We start from the raw sequence: 20,811 nt of genomic DNA, 5'->3' as shown, positions 1-20,811 counted from the left end.
ATGAGGCGGCGTCGGACGCCATGGGCGCGGGAGGGTCGATGTCTGGCTGATTCTGGGAACAGGTCACCCTTCACTGGCCTTACCCCGCGCTCCGCGCCAGGCGTGTGGTCTTACTCGGCGGCTGACATATGGAATTGACGGATGAGATGGATGAGGCGGCGGCGGGCGCCGCGGGCAGGTCGGTGTCTGGTGGTTCTGGGAACAGGTCACCTTTCACCGGCCTTACCCCACGCTCCTCGGCGTGACTGTGGAACCGACGCCGCTGCCTGATGAGTAAAGAAAGAAATGCAAACTAAAGAAATGCAAAGCGTCTGAGGGGCTCAGTGTCCCTCTATCTGACACAGACTTTCTGAACCACATCGGTGTGAGCGGTGTCAGGGCTCCACAACGTGCCCCCATCGCCCCTGTGCGTCGGGTCGGGCGTCCGGCGTTCAGGACCCCATCACTGTCATGATTAGGATTCCTAGACTCAGCACGGCCTGTCCCTTGTGCGGTCAGACCCTCACGCGCATAATGGCTCTGGCCAGACACTTCAAAATAAAACACAGTAGGAACCTGGCCCCGTTTGTCTGCCGCGGGTGCAGTAAAACGTCCACCAAATGCCACCCCATTTCGTGCCACATGCCGAAATGCAATGGCCCAGGATCCACCTCACCTACGTGTATTGCGTGCACATGGTGTCCGCGTCGGTTCCCCATTGTAAGGGGTGTGTCCCAGCAGAAACGGCACTCCCACCCGGCCGACTGGCACCGGACTAAAGAAGCCCGCGCTCCAAAACCCACCTGGACATGGTCCCCCTCCTCCAGAGAATACCACTGAGACAGAATAGGGGTGCTGGGTTTTTCTAAGGAGGTGTTCGTGCGAGTTGCCGGTGAACTTGATAAGTGTCTTACGGTTGGTCAAGTACGCCGAGAATCGGCTGCTCTGGAATCGACCATCCATGATCGCAAAGCCCTCTTATGGAGTAGTTTAAAAGCTGAGTCTCGGCCCGGCTCCGGTGAGTCCCGGGGGCCCCCAGTGCGGGCCAAAGCTGATTTCCTTTTTAACTTGATTGAGGTGTGTCAGAGATATGACAGACAGACACCGTGGACAGAGACTCAGAACCAGAAAGATTGTCCCCAATGCTGGCAGGAGACGCAGTCATCAGATGACATACGTCTGAATTCTGCGCCTCTCTGCCAAGCTATTTATTGAGAGTATATGTAAATTAAAGTGATATATTAGTAAAACATAGTTTTATTGATTATAATGCCACGCCTCTGGGCGTTCTGGGCACCAACAGCTGCAAGCAATAAAACATAGACACTCTAATTGGTTGTCCCCTCCACAACCGATAAGTCTGTAACCTGGCGCCTGTGCAGGATGTTCAAGCCGTAAATCACTTCGATGATAAAGGGAGTATCCCAAACCCCAAATTCTGTGCGAGGCCGGACCTCCTAGATGGCGCCGACAGTTCACCCTGCCGTGTCTTTTTCACTCAGATTTACTGTGGCCTTCTGCACTTTGACTGTGGGCCTACTGTTTATTTGGTCAACTAAGCACGGCACTTTTAAACATGATAAATTATTATTCTCCATCAAGGTGGCTGGGGGCGATGACGATCCTCACGTCAATGAGTTTACTACCCTTATGACTGCGGCTGAATCCTCAAGAGCTGACGGGGAACGAGTGGTGAATAAACTAGTTGAGGAGTTAGGTAGTCCCCCTCCCACCCCCAAAACAATTTGTAAGCTGACAACGTCCTTTAGCAGCCCTGGCATTCAGTCTGAGTGTAGGCATCATAGAGATGGCGCTTATAGGTACTACCAGTCCCAGTACCTTGCTAACCAACGTCACCTCGCCAAATTCATCTTGGACGGTCAAAGTCACTTCAGATGCACCATCCCGATCGGAGTGCTGGGGGACCACTTCCTAGACAAGTGGTGTGACCGTCGTAAATTTAAAAGACTCGGCCGCTTCAGCTTCAGACCTATCCATTGACAATGCGATCCTGCACAGGCCCATCCGCCCCCTAGAGGTTCTGGGCAATATTAAGGCCATGAAGCGCAATTCTGCCCCAGGGCCTGAGGGTATCACTAGGGGGACGCTGTTAGGCCATGATCGTTATGGACGGGTACTGGCCTCTATTTTTACATCTTGGTTGGTACAGGGGGTCATCCCGGTTGCGGTCAAGGGTTGTCTCACCACCCTTATTCCTAAATCATCTGATCCCAGTGAATTAAAGAACATTGCTAACTGGAGGCCGATCACTATAAGCTCTGTCCTCATGAGGCTCTTCATGCGTATTATGTCAATGAGGCTGAGCCGGGCCTGCCCGATCAATCCTCGGCAAAAGGGTTTCCTGCGAAATACCGATGGCTGTGGTGAAAACTTGGCTGAGCTGGATCATATCATTAATCGAGCTGTTAAAGATAAAGTGGACCTGGCGGTGGTCTTTGTTGACTTTGCCAAGGCCTTTGATTCAATCAGTCATCGCCACATCCTGAAGGCGCTTGGTCGCACCGGGCTTGACAGGCATATCCTTGCGCTGGTTAGGAATGCCTCTCGCGGCTGCTGAACGCGCATTACGCGTGGCGGCACTAACTCCAACCCGATCCACATGCAGATAGGCGTCAAGCAGGGGGACCCTATGTCCCCTTTCCTCTTCAATTTAGCCTTAGATCCGCTCATAGCTTCCCTTGAACGGGCGACTGTGGCCTTGAATGGGATGACCACAAACTAGCCACCCTGTCGTTTGCCGATGACCAGGTGTTGATTAGTGGGTCCTATGATGGAATGTCAGCACCGCTCGCATTGCTGGATAGGTTTTGTAACTACACGGGGCTCTCTGTGCAGCCTAATAAATGCTGCGGCTTCATGTTATCTGATGGTGCTGCCGCCAAAGTGAACCCATGGTCGGTATCTAACACACTGATCCCCATGGTCAACGCCGATGCGCCTATCTCGTACCTGGGTGTGTACATAGTCCCAACCAAGGGGATTGTTTATTGTGATATGCTCGCCCGAACCCAGGCCTGGCTTGAGGCGTTAGGTCGTGCCCCCTTAAAATCCGGTCAGAAGCTCACCATACTTAACAAATTCCTGGTACCTAGGCTACTGTACCACACCATGGGACGCACCCCCATTACCAAGCTGAGGCACATTGATAGGGAGGTGAGGTATGCGGTCAAAGAATGGCTCCACCTCAAACAAAGCACTTGTAATGGGATCCTCTATTCCCGCACCAAGGATGGGGTTCTAGGTATCACTAGGCTTTAGCGGCACGTACCTAGCGGCTTGGTCAAACGAGTGTGGCGCACGTGTTCCAGTGGTGATCATTGGACCCGATCAGCAGCTCGCTCGGTCACTAAAAAGGCTGTTTGGCCACTGTGATCGAAGGCGGGTGGAGGGTTATCTGATGACCTCCCTGTCATCTCAAGGACATGTAAGATTCCGCATCTTATACTCCTGTGTTGGAGATATATTGGAAATAGGGCCTGGGAGAACTTAGAAGTGCAAGGAAAAGGGGTTGGTGTGTTTAGGCGAGACAGGCAACTCATGGATTAGAGAGCATCACTCCAATATAATCCGCACAAAGCACTTCATTAGAGCTTTAGCCCTTAGGGCGGGCAACGCCCTTCCCGAGTTTAGATTAGGTGGCCGCAACCTCAAAGGTCCAGTCATGTGTAGGGCTTGCAATATGAATCACTGGCCCATGTCCTCGGAAATTGCGTCACGCTTAGTGGAAATATACTAAGGCACAATAAGCTTTGCACGGTGTTGGTCCAGGTGATGACTGATCATCACTGGGTGGTTGAAAGGGAGGTTAGTGTTGCTGACAAGGAAGGCAAGATGTTCAGGATGGACATTGTAGCTGCAAAAGGTCCGCTCTGTTAATCATAGATGTAACGGTAAGGTATGAATCCAAAGCCCACCCACTGGCTAAAGCTGTCAAAGAAAAGATAGCCAAATACGCTGAGGTGGCTGAGATCCTCGGGGTCCTGCGGCTGATGGACAGGGTCACGGCCTTCGGTTTCCCGTCAGGGGCCTGCGGTAAATGTCCTGTGTGTAATAACGCTGTCCTTCGGGCAATAGGTCTCAAGGGGGCCCAGTTAACCAGTTTTGCTAAGTACATTAGTAGACGTGCATCATTGCACTCAATTGACATCCTCAACTCGTTTAATGCTCTCCTGAAAAGAGGTTCAGTGTAATAATTACAAAGTATGTATAATGATATATATGATGTAAAAAAACGCCCTATGATGAACAGACGTGAGATCGAGGAGGCCTGCCCTACCTGATCCCCCCTTGATGTAAGCCGAGGGTGTAGAAAATCAGTACACTATAAAAGGCAGCCCAAGAGCGTCTGTTACATGAAACTCTGTGGAAAAAATGGCGAAAAGTGTAAAGGTCTGGGCCCGGTGATTCTAGGAACGAGTCACCAGTGTCCGCCTTACATGGCTTACATTTGATCTTGTGCCGATGGCAAAGGAAAAACTGGCGATCAGATATGGGAGTGACGAATTGATGCTGTGCAGTCGCAGAGGAGAAACGGCGGCGTGTGCTATGTGCGCGGGCGGGTTTCTGGTGGTTCTGGGATCAGGTCACCTTTCACCGGCCTTACCCCGCGCTCCGCGCCCGGCGTGCGGTCTTACTCAGTGGCCGACTGTGGAACCGAAGCCACCGGCGGATGAGGCGGCGGCGGGCACCATGGGCGTGGGAGGGTCGGTGTCTGGCTGATTCTGGGAACAGGTCATCAGGCACAGGCCTCGCCCCGCGCTCCGCGCCTGGCGTGCGGTCTCACTCGTCGGCTGACTGGAGCACCGATTTGATGGCAGAGTCAGGTGCGGAAAGTGTTGCGTGAAGCCCCAGAAGCTGTTAGTCGGCGGCCGAGTATGAAATGGACTGGATGAAGCGGCGTCGCATGCCATGGGCGCGGGAGGGTCGGTGTCTGGCTGATTCTGGGAACAGGTCACCAGGCGCAGGCCTCACCCCGCGCTCCGCGCCCGGCGTGCCATCTTAATCGGTTGTGACTATGGAACCCACTTGATGGCGGATGAGGCGGCCACGGGCGCGGGCGGGTTGGTGTCTGGTGGTTCTGGGAACAGGTCACCTTTCACCCGGACCGAAGTGGGGCTCGCCCTCGCATAGTTTCGCGTGTGACGGGAGAGCGGCGTGGCATTCCAACCGCACCTAGGGTCGCACGCAAGGCTGGGGGACCAATCTAATGATGCGTAGCCTGGTCTAACCTCAGCAGGTAAGCGCAGATTTCTCCGTGTGGGAATGTACGAGGCCACGCGCGGTACCGGCAATGGTACGCACTGACCGATTTGCAAAAAAGACCCGCCACGGAGAGGCCCCACCGGCTATGGCACGGCGGACGGTTCCTTCGACCCGCGGGTCCTAATAGCGGGTCGAATGGGGCAGGGTCGTCGCGACCCCTCAGAAGCAAGACCAAGCCAACCCACGGCCTCCGAGCCGACATGTACGTCCCACAACGGTGGGCCCCCAGCGGGGTCGTCCGCCTCGTCCCGAGGTAGGCTCGGGGGCGGCCGGGGGCTTTCCGGCGAACGCAGGATTTCTCAAAACCTTCAGGCGGATCAGAACGCCTCACCCAGCCGCGGGGAGGGACGGTCGGGCCGCGCGGCCGGCCGCCCTCCCCCACGGCCCGCCCGATGAGACCGCAGCCTGCCGGCGGTCTGGGGCTACCTGGTTGATCCAGTCAGTAGCATATGCTTGTCTCAAACACTAAGCCATGCAAGTCTAAGTACGCACGGCCATTAAATCAGTTATGGTCCCTTTGATCGCTCCACCGTTACTTGGATAACTGTGGCAATTCTAGAGCTAATACATGCAAACGAGCGCCGACCCCTGGGAAGGCGCGCATTTATCAGATACCAAAACCCACACGGATGGCTCTGCTGACGGGCGCCAGCCGGTTGGGCTCACCCCTCTGGTCACGAGCCCCAAGCGTGTGGCCGACCCGGTTCATTCGAATGTCTGCTCTATAAACATTCGATGGTACTCTCTGCGCCTACCATGGTGACAATGAGTAACGGGGAATCAGGGTTCGATTCCGGAGATGGAGCCTGAGAAATGGCTACCACATCCAAGGAAGGCAGAAGGCGCGCAAATTACTCACTCCCGACACGGGGAGGTAGTGATGAAAAATAACGATACTGGACTCTTTCGAGGCCCTGTAATCGGAATGACCCAAAACCTCCGGCGAGGAACTATTGGAGGGCAAGTCTGGTGCCAGCAGCCACGGTAATTCCAGCTCCAATAGCATATCTTAAAGTTGCTGCAGTTAAAAAGCTCGTAGTTGGATCTCGGGACGCGAGGTGACGGTTCGCCGCCGTCTGTCCTGGCCCCTGCCTCTCGACCCCCCCCCCCGGGATGCCCTTGGCTGGGTGGGACACCCCCACGCCCGGGGCCTGGCGCATGGAGTGCCAGAGGGACGATACTCAGGGTTAGGGTATCGTGGAGTGACGACTGCAGGCAATGGAGGACACACCCCAGATGTTACAGCATCGCAAACGCCCACGGCGGGCGACGAAATGGTGCGGTCTCCACCCGGTGCTCAGAGTGTCAGAAGGATGGTACTCAAGTGTGGGTAACGCGGAATGACGGTATCTGTGGAACCCGGTCTCCATGGATACTGTCTCCACCGTTACCCACGTGTCATGATGCCAAAAGAAATGTTAAATAATTTTGTGTGTTCTGGATTTTGGATGGGAGAAAGGTGCGCATTTCTCCCCATCCAAAACAGTAGAGTTGGGCGACCACTAATTGACTGAGACTGATTGAGAAGGTGATTGCAACCACCTGGGAATGGCCAATTGCCGCTGAGATCTGATTGGCCAGAAGCTCAGGTGAAGCACCTTTAAAACTGACAAAGGACAACGTGGAGAGCAGTGTTACCTGGGGTCTGCCGAAAACTGATATCAACTTCAAATAAAGAAAACTCACAATACCCTTCCTGCATCTAGCTGAGTGAACTTTTATCCTCTTTCCACCTGCTTGCTGTCTCGCCGCACGACAATTGGTGGCAGTGGTGGGATCGTACGCCTTGCTGAAGTGGAAAGGATAAGAGGAAGCCGAGATGGAGAAGGTGGGACGAGGAAGAAGACATGCAGCACGGGCCAACCAAACTGAACTGGAGAGTTCTGAAGAGGATCAAGGAAACCAGCAGCTTGAGTTGCCCCAAGACGATGCCGTTCTTTATTTCCATGAGGCGTCTGGCCAAGCCAAGGCTGGAACTGGGCAGAGTGAGCCAGAACCAGTGGTGAAGCCTAAGACTCAGACAGTGAGTACCACCACAGCTCAACTTAATGAGGAATTGGTGAAAGAAATCAGAACTTTCATGCACCACTGTAAAGATAGAGAGGGGGTGTTGATTGAACAAATCAACCAATTAAGAAATCAGATGCTCCACAACAAGCAAGAATGGACATTTGATTATCAATCGAGTCAACATTATCCTCAAAAAGCACAGCCCCAAAACACTGACCCTCGAACATCCAGACAAACAAACCTTCCTCCGGCACAAGAAACCTCCATGTTGGGTTACCTACCATATGCCCAACCGCCACATTTTCCTCATCCAAGACAAGCTGCAGTTCCCATGGTTTCTGAACCGAGAATTTCAGAACTGAGAGAAGGTGAAGATGCAGAAAGTTTTTTCGTCAGGTTTGAAAGAATAGCTAAAACTTGGGGGTGGAATTATAGAGTGGGCTGCTCGAGTAGTGACCTTGCTGACTGGAAAGGCGCTTGAGGCATATGCTGGCATGGATGAAGAGCAGGCTGAGTCCTACGAAGCCATTAAAGCAGCAGTATTAATCAAATACAACGTTACTGAAGGAACCTATCGACAGAGGTTTCGCAGTACGATTGTTCCAACAGGAGAGACTGTCACAGAAAGTTATAATCGACTGAAAGGACTTTACAGGAGGTGGATGCGCCCTGATCACCGCAGCAAGGATCAGATTGGAGAAGTCGTCATTCTGGAGCAGTATCTGAGAGTTCTTCAACCTGAGGTCCGCATCTGGGTAAAGGAGCACAAGCCTAAGACTGGAGAAGAAGCAGCGGAGTTGGCTGAGCGCTACGTAGCAGCACACCGGGAGTTGTACAGGAAAAAGGGACCATCGGCAAAGCTGAAATACGAGAAATACATTCAACATGCAGACTTGGGTAAAGCTGACAATGGGGCTCGGAGACAGTCTGGAAAGTTTCAACCAAGAGGTGACTTTATTTGTTTTAATTGTCAGCAACGTGGCCACAAGGCTTCCGTGTGTCCTGTACGCCAACCCAGAGGCGTAAAATTTTGTTCAGTTCCTAAAGCTGGGCAGGAAAGCTGTCCAAATGGAAATTATTGCAAACATAGACATACAACATCTGTTACGGTAAATGGGAAAGTGGTAAAAGCACTGGCCGACACAGGCAGCAATCAAACATTAGTGAGAGGGAGTTTAGTCAGTAATGACATGCTCAATTATGATCAAGTTGTAAATATTACTTGTGTTCATGGTGACAGTCATGATTATCCCACCACCAAAATGACCTTTGAGATTGATGGCCAATTTTTCATACTTTAGGTTGGCGTATTGAAGAATTTATTTTATGATGTCGTGTTGGGGGATGATTTTCCTGTATTGGACCATGTTGTCCATAAAATTGCAAAGGATTGCACATGTATGGCAGTCACTAGGTCTCAAACAAAAGGTTTAGAACCATTGCCTAATCTTGATGATACACTTGTCCAAGCAGGAGGCAAGGTAAAGAAAAGTAGACGACAGCGCAGACAGGAAAAGAACTGGAGATGTGTTCCTTCTAGCATTCCAATGCAAACTGGTATGGAGGGCACGAGCATTAAACCAGAGCGGCAGATTCCAGAGAACTTTAAGGATCATCAAAAAAATGATCCAACTTTGAAATCACTGTTTGAGAAGGTTTATGAGGTTGATGGGGTGCCAGTGAATAGCACAAAGTGTTTAGGAAAATTCACCGGAGACCCGTTTATGTTAAAAAACGGCTTATTGTATCTCTCTGACACTGCAACACCTAGATTAGTTATCCCTACCATTTACAGGCAGCTCATCTTACATTTATGACACACTATTCCTTGGGCTGGACATCTAGGACAGGCAAAGACGTATGACAGAGTCAGTCAGCGATTCTATTGGCCAGGGCTCTATAAAGATGTACAAGAATATTGTAGGCAATGTGGCACTTGTCAGATGGTTGCACCAGGAAAAAAAATCAGATAGGAGCTACTTACAGCCATTACCTATCATGAGTGTCCCATATGACAGGATAGCCATGGACATTATTGGCCCATTGCCAAAAAGTAGCTCAGGATGCAAGTATGCTCTTGTAATCTGTGATTAAGCAACCAGGTACCCAGATGTTTACCCTTTACGTTCTATGCAGGTGAAACATGTAGTCCGATGTTTGGTTGAGTTATTCTCGAGAACAGGCATACCTAAAGAGATATTAACAGACCAAGGTACAAACTTTATGTCTCACCTGATGAAAGGCCTATATAGCCAGCTTGGAGTTAAAGGAATAAGAACCACTCCTTACCATCCTGAAACCGATGGTCTGGTTGAAAGATTTAATGGGACATTAAAACAAATGCTGAGGAAGTTCATTCATGAAACTGGTAAAGACTGGGGCAAATGGCTGCCTTTTCTATTATTTGCTTATCGAGAAGTGCCCCAAGCGTCAACTGGTTTTTCTCCTTTTGAGTTGCTTTATGGTAGACAGGTTCGTGGACCCCTGGACATGCTGAAGGAGAACTGGGTGGCTGGAGAGGCGACGTCACGCAGTGTCATCTCCTATTTTCTTCAAATGAGGGACAAGTTGGAGAACTTCAGGGAGATGGCAAAGAAGCACATGGAGGAGAGTCAACGAAACCAAAAGGTGTGGTATGATAAACACGCCAGAGAGAGAGAGATTTGCACCCTAGACAGAAGTTGTTAATATTGCTGCCTACGGGACCAAGTAAGCTACTGGCAAAGTGGCAGGGCCCGTACACTGTGACAAGGAGAATAGGACCTGTCACATATGAGATTCTCTGCCCTGACAAACAAAAGAAAAAGCAGATTCTACATGTGAACCTCCTGAAGGTGTATGCAGAGAAACAAGCGGAACCATTGAGCTCCCAGAGCCTATTCATCAGAGAAATCTCGGTTACTGAGAAGGAGGAGATGGATGAGGCTGTGATGACACCCAAGAGGGAATGGGGTAATTCTAAAGAGACCTTGTTACACCTGACCCCAAAGCAACAAATTCAGTTAGCAGAGGTAAGGGAATCATTTCCTTCCCTATTCAAAGATAAACCCGGACGAACTAATCTCATCACCCACAAGATTGTGCTCAAAGAAAATAAACCTGTACGTTTGAGGCCATATCGGATTCCGGAGCGGCAGGTTGAACCACTGAAGCAGGAGGTACGAGCAATGCTTGATATGGGGATCATCGAACCATCTAAAAGTGAGTGGTCTAACCCAATAGTGTTAGTACCTAAAAAGGACACCGCTCAACTACGATTCTGCTCAGACATGAGAAAGCTCAATAGTGTCTCATGTTTTGACTCATACCCTATGCCTCGTATTGATGAACTGCTGGAGAGATTGGGGCGAGTGAAATTTATTACAACGCTGGATCTGTGTAAAGGATACTGACAGTTCCCTCTCGACCCCACCTGCAAAGAATACACAACTTTTCAGATCCCGGGGTTAGGGCTGTTCCACTACAGAGTTTTACCATTTGGTCTGCATGGAGCACCAGCGACCTTTTAAAGATTGATGAAGGACTGTTCCAGTTTCTCAGCTGCCTATCTTGATGACGTCGTGATCTACAGTGAAGGTTGGGAGGACCATCTCCTGCACATCAAGACCGTCCTTGGGAAAATACAAGCGGCTGGACTCACCATTAATGAGCAAAAATGCTCCTGGGCACAAGAAGAGGTGCGTTACCTGGGATATTTGATTGGGAAAGGAAAGATTCAGCCCCAGGTGGAGAAAGTGAAGGCCGTGGAGAAGATACCACCTCCCCAGACCAATAAGCAATTAAGGACATTTCTTGGGATTATTTGTTGGTATAGGAGGTTTATTCCACATTTTGCTATATTAGCTGCTCCTTTAACTGACCTCACAAGGCGGAACATCAAATCTCCTCTACCATGGACAGCAGCATGTGAACAAGCTTTTAGGGCCTTGAAATATTTCATCAGTCAAGCTCCTGTCCTGCAGAGTGTAGATTTTTCCAAGGAGTTTCGAGTCCAAGTGGATGCTCCGGATGTTGGTCTCGGCGCACTTCTGGTACAGGGCAGTGCTGGAGAAGAGAGACCCATCCTGTTCCTGAGTAGGAAACTCTATGAGAGGGAGAAGAAATACTGGGCAATTGACTCACTCCGTGACTACCTCCTAGGACGGGAATTCAGATTACAGACTGACCATCGCGCCCTGAAATGGATGCACTCCATGCAACACCAGAATGCGAGGATACTGCGGTGGTGTCTTGCCCTTCAGCCATACTAGTTCACCATTGAGCATTGCCATAGCTGATTATTTGTCAAGAATGTCTGAACTCTGAGGAGAGGGTGTGAATGATGTCATGATGCCAAAAGAAATGTTAAATAATTTTGTGTGTTCTGGATTTTGGATGGGAGAAAGGTGCGCATTTCTCCCCATCCAAAACAGTAGAGTTGGGCGACCACTAATTGACTGAGACTGATTGAGAAGGTGATTGCAACCACCTGGGAATGGCCAATTGCCGCTGGGATCTGATTGGCCAGAAGCTCAGGTGAAGCACCTTTAAAACTAGACTGAGCCAGTCACTTCGGGGAGGAGAAGAGGGACAAAGGACAACCTGGAGAGCAGTGTTACCTGGGGTCTGCCGAAAACTGATATCAACTTCAAATCAAGAAAACTCACAATACCCTTCCTGCATCTAGCTGAGTGAACTTTTATCCCCTTTCCACCTGCTTGCTGTCTCGCCGCACGACACCACGTAATGGTGGAGACACCCTTGATGTAACAATGGGGGCCCAAGGTTGAAGCCTCACGGCCGGGCAAAAATATTCGGGAACTACCAGGGGTCATGGGATCTTGGGGCGCGGTGCTGGCGTTGAGAAAAGGCCAACAGGGGAGCGCCGCAACCGGGTAAAAAAGTGCCGGGACTACCAGGGGTCAGTGGAACTTTGGGAGCGGCGCAAACAGCTTCTTCCCCCAAGTAGCCAAAATGGAACTGTATAGTGCCACTTAGCAGTTTTTTTGACAACGATACTAGTGCAGCGTGTTCTACCGGAAACAAATTCCTTGTGTGTCCTACATACTTGGCAATAAAGATGATTCTGATTCTGATTCTGATTCTGATTGGGGGGAAAAATCCAGAAACCAAACTTCTCCCAGGCGGACTGAGCTGGAGGCAAACGCATCCCTGGGAGGTGTTTACCCCTAGCTCTGGTTCCCTGGGAGGCATTTGCCTTCAGCTCAGTCTGCCTGGGAGTAGTTTGCCTCCGGCACTGGATCCCTGGGAGGCGTTTGCCTTCAGCTCAGTCCACCTGGGAGGCGTTTGTTGGGGTAATTCGCCATACAAACATCTCTAAACATCGCTCTGTAATCTCTGTTTACATTTTAAACTTCCTGATACGTCATATCCTGCCTTCCTTTACATGATGTCTCATTTTCATTACGTCACATCATGCCGCGTCGTATACTATGCGCCGCATAAATACTCCTGCAGCCCGTTTTCTGTCTCTCTCTCTCGCCATGCTCCCTCCTCGGCCGACACCGCGATGCATCCACGCTCTCCCAAATTAAATCAACTTTCTGTTCAAGAAAGGCTCCCTGATGATTTAACCATCCATCTCCATCAACACCCGTAGAAGCAATGAACCAAGGGCGAACGATCAAAATAATCCAACATTCTGGTGCCGAAACCCGCGCCAGTCGGGTCCGAAGAGGTTGGGGGTGCCTACCTGCGTGTTTCTGTCGACAAGAGACAAAAGCTCCTAGCTTTTGGTGGCATCTGCTTGTCGGTTGCCCACAAGAGACGGGGGGGGTCGTTCCCTCGGCGATGCCTGCTTGTTGACTGGGGCTATGAGAGACAAAGACGTGGTGGAAGCGCCTCTTCATTCTGACCTGACCACACGGTTGAGTTTTCACGAGTGAGTGCCGCTAGCATGCTGCTATGTTGGGTGAATGTGGAATCCTTTTTGGTCAGAAGGATTTCTATGCGCGTAATCCACGTATCGAGGGCTAGTGACACGAATATTTGGATTTAATCATCTGATTCTGATTCCATTTCTGATGGTTTTGATCACGGTGGATCTCCTTAATTTCGGGACCGAGTGTAGATAGTTTACACGCGAATGATCGATGCTAATATTGATCAAGATATGTCTGGTTTTTCCGCGCCGCTGGCGGACGTAGACTAAACGCCTCCCAGGCGGACTGAGCTGGAGGCAAACGGCTCCCAGGGAACCAGAGCCGGGGGTAAACGCCTCCCAAGCGGCGAGAGCCGGAGGCAAATGCCTCCCAGGCGGACTAAACTGAAGGCAAACACCTCCCAGGGAACCAGAGCCGGGGATAAACGCCTTCCAGGCGGACTGAGCTGGAGGCAAACGCCTCCTAGGGAACCAGAACCTGAGGCAAACGGCTCCCAGGTGGCGAGAGCCGGTCCCCAGATGCCGCCCGGAGAACCGCTTCAGAGAGTAATGAGCTCGGGGGTGACGCTGCTTCCATGGAAGTGTTACAGCTGGCGTCTGCGGAGGTCTTCAAGCCGGCTATCAAGGACCGAAGGTGGGCATTCACGGGGGTATCTCAGCCTCTACCTTTAAAATATTTTCTAAGTGTTTGAGCTCCAGCAAGGCGGCGAGAGCCGGTCCTCAGACACCGCCCGGGAACCATGTCATGGGGAGTGAGCTCGGGGGTGACGCTGCTTCCATGGAAGTGTGACAGCGGGCGTCTGCGGAGGTCTTCAAGCTGGCTTTCACGCACTGAAGGCGGGCATGCACGGGGGTATCTCTGCCTCTACTTTTTGACTATTTTCTAAGTGTTTGAGTTCCAGCAAGGCGGCGAGAGCTGGACCCCAGACGCCGCCCAGGGAACCGTGTCAGGGGGCAATGAGCTCGGGGGTGACGCTGCTTCCATGGAAGTGCTACAGCGGGCGTCTGCGGAGGTTTTCAAGCCGGCTTTCAAGCACCGAAGGCGGGCAGGCATTATATGATCTCGGCCTCTACTTTTGGACTATTTTCTAAGTGTTTGAGCTCCAGCAAGGCGGCGAGAGCCGTTCCCCAGACGCCCCCCAGGGAACCGCGTCACGGGGGAGTGAGCTTTGGATGACGCTGCTTCCATGTAAATGTGACAGCGGTCATCTGCGGAGGTCTTCAAGCTGGCTTTCAAGCACCGAAGGCGAGCATGCACGGTGGGAATTTGGCCTCTACATTTTGAATATTTTTTAAGTGTTTGAGATCCGGCAGGAGGGCGACAGCCGGACACAAACACCGCCCGGGGTCGTGCATCACGGTGGGGGAAAGCTCGGAGGCGACGGTGCTTCCCTGGAAGTATTACAGCGAACGTTTACGGAGGTCTCGTAGCCGCCTATCAAGCACAGGAATTTGGCCTATGTTTTGTGAATATTTTCAAAGTGTTTGAGCTCCGGGAAGGGGGCAACAGCTGGACCCAAACGTCGCCCAGGGTGGTGCGTCACGGTGGGGGAAAGCTCGGGGGTTGATGCTGCTTTCCTGGAAGTGTGACAGCGACCGTTTATGGAGATCTCCAAGCCGCCTATCAAGCACCGAATGCGGGCAGCCACGGTGGGAATTCGGCCTCTACTTTTTGAATATTTCTCAAAGTGTTTGAGCTCCAGCAAGGGGGCGACAGCCGGACCCAAATGCGGCCCAGTGTCGTGCATCACGGTGGGGGAAAGCTCTGGGGTTGATGCGACTTTCCTGGAAGTGTGACAGCGACCGTTTACGGAGGTCTCCAATCCACCCATCGAGCACCGAAGACGGGCAGACTCGCACAGTAAACCCTAACGAGTTGAAAATACTCCAAGTATTCTCAGATCATGTCATACTTTTTGAAAATACATTTTATGACTTTGATTGAACTTGCAAAAATATACCTTCGCTTCACTCGAATGCTTTCTTTATGTCATCTTCGTTTTCCAGTAGTGTAAATCAGGGGTGTCAAACTCATTTCACGCCGTGGGCCGCGTATGCTCTCGGTAGATGTCAAGAACCATTAAAATGATCCCAAACGTGCTATAAATAACCACAAATATCACGTCTTTCATTAGTTTTGGTGTAAAGAAGCACAACGAAGCGAGGAAACGATGAGACGATGAGATTGAATGAGCATTCCTTTTACGCAACAGTTTGTTTTGCGATCAACTGCGCTATTCACTTTTATCATTCGCACCTGTCGTCATTTCACACCGTCGGCCGCGTATGTTCAAATGCACAAACATTTCGACCCCACATCAATGAAATATCAATGAAATAAAACGTATGCAACAAAATAGTACAAACAACTTTGCTCGCTTTCTGTCCGAAATAGAAGTATTTGGTCTTTGTTCTTTTCCTTGCTAAACAGCGCAGCGATAAAGCTTGTCGATCCTCGCTGTCTTGTTAGTAAAATGAAACTTAAATACCGAAGGCCAGGAAGTAAATCAGTACCGGAAGTCAGAACAGCCCAACGCAATGTCAAGAAAATAAAGCACAGCCATCTGCTGAACAACTACGGGACAGCGGTCATAAACAAATGCATCAGCTGCATTTACAGTCCCACCAATCACACAGTGATTCTTGAACACTTTACAATGTATATATATTTTGAAATAAAGCCAAACAAAAAGACTGCAGTGCGTTCTCTACCCTGTGTCTAGCCATAGAACTGTTTTGTATCTCGCCCCCTCGACATAATGTGGCTGCAATGTGCTTTTGCCTTTGCTGTGTTGTGCCACTGACCAAAGGCTTAACTCTTCTAACTGTATTGTCAGCAGCTGGGAAGACTTCCACTACTTTAGCCAATTTCCACTGATTTCTGGATAAGTTCTCACCCTGCAGTAGGACAATGTCATTCACCTTTGCATTCCTTCTGTCCTTGGTCCACTTTTGTCTTTGCTGCAGATTAAGCAAGTACTCCTTCCTCCACCTTGACCAGAACTCATTTGAGAGAAACTGAACTCTTTTCCATCTCTTCTGTAGATAGAGATCCTCCTTCATAAACTCTCCAGGTGGGGACATGATAACTGAAGACTTCATAGTGAGGATGTGATTAGGAGTTAAGGATTCTGGTCCAGATGGATCATTAATATGCACAGCGGACAGTGGTCTGCTGTTCACAATTGCCATCACCTCATATAGGAACGTTCTGAGAGACGAGCTGTCCAGTCGGCTTGCAGATTGGTCAAGGGTAGACGTGAGGACACTCCTAATAGTACGTATTTGTCTCTCCCAGACACCGCCCATGTGACTGGAGACAGGGGGATTCATAACAAAGCAGCATCCCAGTTCTTTAACACGTTCTTCTAGTTTTTTCATCAACTCTTGGAACTCATTCCGTGCACCTACAAAGTTGGTGCCTTGGTCGCTTTGGAGTTGGCTTATGTTGCCCCTTATAGCGATAAGGCAACGCAGCGCGTTCAGGAAGGCATCAGTGTTGAGGTCATCCAGTACCTCTACGTGAATTGCTCTTGAGCACATGCAGTTGAATATAAGCCCATATTTTTTCAGCTCCTTATGTCCTTCTTTAACATAAAATGGTCCGAAACAACCCATGCCACTGTACGTGAAAGGATGTGTACTTTCTATTCTCTCAGGCGGACAATCGGCCATTTTTTATTCTTGGTTGGACCTTCGGAATTTTCTGCACTTCACACACTTAAAGATGAGGTATGACACTTCGCTGCTACATCTGAGAATCCAGAACCCATTTGAGCACACTTCATTGATTGTCATTCCTCAGCCTTGATGACCCACTTTCTCATGTTTGTGCTTGATTAAGAGACAAGAGATGTGATGTCCCTTTGAGAGAATGGTTGGATTCCTGACATATGGATGGAGTGCGGCTTGGGTTAATCTTCCTCCCACCCTCAGGATACTCAGGCTGTCCAAGAAAGGACTCAACTTATACAAGTTAGTTGACTTGTTCGTAGGAACCTCCTTCCCTTCATGTTGAGCCCTGATCTCCTCACTGAACGTCTCTCTTTGAACTACTTGGAGGATGAATTCTTGTCGTTCTTCAATTGTTGTGGCTTCACTTGATCCTTTCCTTATACCCTTTGCTTCTTTCGCACGACGCTTTAGTCTTTCTATTGCCCTTACTACTCTTCTCCAATCTGAAAATTTCTCAAGGCGCTCTGACAGTGATCTGTTCTCTGTCGCTTTAGTTATGAGCACCTGTGCTCTTTTAAGTCCTGGATCTTCACTGTCAATTTCTTGAGGGGGGGTTTTGTCTCGTTTCTCTTCTCTCTGTGTTTTCTCTTGTAGTTTTTCAGCATCTTTGAGTGATTCCACAGACCTTTTTTCTTACGAAGGTTTGCTCAACTCAACATTGTCCCGTTTTACTTTCTCTTATATCAGAATCCTCTGCTGTTTCTCGGACTATCTTCACTCCCTTTTTAGGTTTCCTCACATCATTTTCTTTGTTAGAAATGTCTTTGAGTACTGTCTCAGTTTTCTTGACTTCCTTCTCTTTCTTCAGATGTTTCTTCGGTTCCTGAAAAGGTTCTTTGATCTCCTTGTCTTGTTTTTGCGCTTTCCTGACTTGCTTTGCAGATACATCGATCTCTGTGTCTTCCTTTTGAAGTTTCCCAACAGTCTTCTCCTTTTGAGAATGTTCTTTGAGTTCTTTCTCTTCCTCAACAACTTTTTTAGCTTCTTCAAAATGGTCTTTGTCTTCTTCCAGGACTTTCTTGACCGCCTTATGCTTTCCAGTTGGTTCTTCAAACATTTCATCGGCTAGATAATCTACGTGTGGCCAATATCTTGCTTTTTCACTAGTGGGAATATGAGATCTGTTTGTTGGAATGTATTCCTGAGTGTAGCTTACCGGGAGCTTGATCTTGGTTTGAGACTTGATACCTCTCACGAGTAGACCTGTCACCTTGGCTTCTGGTATGCTAAGGCTTTTGAGTTACTCTAACCGTTCAACTTCTCTCCTTTTCTCCTCTATCTTTCTTTTCCTAACAGCACTTTCTACAATGAACAGAGCTCTTTTCTTTGCATTCTCTGCTTCGTTTTCAACTCTCCATGTTTCATCTTGTATCTCCAGCCTTCGGATTTCTTCTTCCTTTTCACTAATTTCTTTCATGGCTCTGAGAGCTTCTCTTGATGCTGCTGCTTCAGCTGCAGCTTGTCTTGCGTCTTGGGATACATTGAAGTGTTTAGTCTGAAACACTGACTTATTGTCTGGCCAAGATGAGATTTTTGACCTGTTATTTTTGAGGAACTGCTGCTTGGCAGTCTGGGTGAGTGCTTTTCATGTGTCATTCTTTCTTTGGGTTTCTGAGTCTGGGTGCTCTGGATGTAGAGTGTTGGGTTATTTTTTATCGTTCGCCCTTGGTTCATTGCTTCGACGGGTGTTGATGGAGATCGATGGTTAAATCATCAGGGAGCCGGGACTTGAACAGAAAGTTGATTTAATTTGGAGAGCACGGGCATTGTGGTGCGGACGGAGGAGGGAGCGCATGGAGAGAGAGAGAGAGACGAACGAGCTGCAGGAGTATTTATGCGGCACATAGTAATGACGCGACAGGATGTGACGTAATAAAATGCGACATCGTGTAAAGGAATGCAGGATATGACATACGAGGAAGTTCAAAATGTAAACAAAGATTACAGAGCGATGTTTAGAGATGTTTGTATGGCGAATTACCCTAACATCTCCCCCCTGACGAACATTTTTAACATCGGTCGAGGTGAACAGAAAAGAAAATCATAATGGAAACATTCTCAAATCAAAGTCATGTCATTCTCTAGCTACAATAGTCAAATCTTCATGGGATCCTGGATGGTGATCACCAGGATGACGAGTAGGAACAAAATTGTTTGTAGCATTTGTCGCAAGCAGGCCCCAGGGTGTGGTACAGACGACGAGCTGGTGAATGGGAAAAGGTGTGTGATCTTCGGCTCCAGTTGTGCATCGGGAATCTTCTTGACGAACGGTGTGGTGTCCTCGCGAGTCCAGACGAAGCTTGTAGCTGCTAAGACGGCTAGCAGCTCCGCAACCGGTCCATCCCACTTTGGCGTGGCCCACGTCATCTTCTTCATACCGCATCTCTGTCCTTTGGAGACTAAAAGAAGACTTGTGCCAGGTCACATGTCGAAAGGATGGTTTCATTCTACACATCACTTTCTTGGGATTTCTTTCCCTATCAAAATCTGTCTCATCGTTTAGGCTCTATAATGCATTCTCTCACAGAAATGGCAGACATTGTTATTGTTAGATTTTAGTTGGTTAGTGAATGTTAGTGGTTAGTGAGTCTGCATTTCTGGAGGGCACCACTTTCTTGTGGGAATGATATTGCAGCTAACATCACTCAACACCAAAAGTGAAAATTTTGGCAATGATGATCTAGGCTATTGCCATTCCCCCCTGTTGAGACATGAAAAGTCTCAATTTGCCAATTGGGAACGTGTTTGCGCGGAACACGATCCCTCTTGGACATTGCACAGATCATCAATACGACCAGTCAGACCCTAGTTCGCTGACGAAGCCTCTTGGATAGGAGGCGAAACGTCCGAAACCTTCAAATTTGTACAGATGACGGCTGAAGAAACCTTCTCATCGATGGACCACTCCTGTACGACTGAGAGCTTACACAGACATCAATTTGCATAACTGCTTTTCAATCATTGGTCAAAAATTTGGAGTCCGAATTTTGGCATGTCTCTCAACACCTGCATGAGAACTAATTCATGTAGCGTGTACCACGGAATTTTTGTACATTGAGCACAGCTTCTTCTGCTGTTACTCCTCTGCTGGCCCCCAGGCAAATCATCTCTGCAAAAATGTGTTTTTGGTGGACATTTGCATGTCACCAAATTGTATGGGTGGAGGACAGCCTTCTACAATTTGCACAAGTTGACATGGTCGTCAACATTATGGCGATCTGTGTAAATGGTCATCTCGTACTCGCCTTTTGTCATTCAGTTGGAGGGCACCAGTTGACAGTCAGTTTCGCTTCTGCGTAGGACATCCATTCGCACAACCCAGCTTCATCTGCGGCCACCCTGGCACGGATTCCGCAGGAGTCCTCCCCTTCTGAAGGATTTCTTTCTCTCAATTCTGAAAGAAGCTGGTTAGCGTGGAAGACCTACACAATATATCTGATTTCGCCTGAATCTCTGGCTGACATCGGTGCCCACTCAACTCATTTGCCAATTTCATTCTTACCGGCGAGAAATTCCTTTAATGTGCACTGCAGTCAATTACTCCAATGTGCACTGCATCCAATTCATAATAATAATAATAATTCACAATCAAATCAATCTTGACAGGTTATCCTGCACTTTTAGTCGTAACTATAAACTACTTTTGAACTGACAAATGTCATCACTGTACGCAAAGGCAGCCAGAAGATAAATTAGCATCTGCATGCTGTCTTAATAAACGTTGGATTTCCTCCATTGCATCTCCAACATTGAATACTTTCAAATCAATCAAGCCTAATTGTAACAATTCGTTTGCCGCTAGATGGTTGGATGAGAAATATGTGCAATAAAAATTGTCATGCATTACAATAAATGCCACACATTATGCTTTTGGAAAACAAAACTATTCTCAATATGGACTTTGTCATTGATCCCAAATCATC

At 49.1% G+C, this 20,811-nt stretch overlaps 1 protein-coding gene across 1 annotated transcript; it reads left to right on the top strand.

The window, feature by feature from the left end:
- Positions 1 to 7,766: 7,766 nt before the first annotated feature.
- LOC148881291 (zinc finger protein 445-like) lies at positions 7,767 to 8,276 on the top strand (the record flags this gene model as incomplete). The annotated part of the gene is given in 2 exon segments (XM_088989380.1): positions 7,767 to 8,225; positions 8,228 to 8,276. Coding segments are annotated over 2 exon segments (508 nt in total), but the record flags the coding sequence as incomplete, so codon positions are not given.
- Between the last annotated feature and the right edge of the window lie 12,535 nt (positions 8,277 to 20,811).

The sequence above is a fragment of the Hippocampus bargibanti genome, unplaced genomic scaffold (genome assembly GCF_051943395.1).
Source record: "Hippocampus bargibanti isolate YZ-2025 unplaced genomic scaffold, ASM5194339v1 Contig00185, whole genome shotgun sequence".
Classification (NCBI taxonomy): domain Eukaryota; kingdom Metazoa; phylum Chordata; class Actinopteri; order Syngnathiformes; family Syngnathidae; genus Hippocampus; species Hippocampus bargibanti.
The sequence above is the reverse complement of the archived record's forward strand: the minus strand, read 5'-3'. Positions and strand labels throughout refer to the sequence as shown.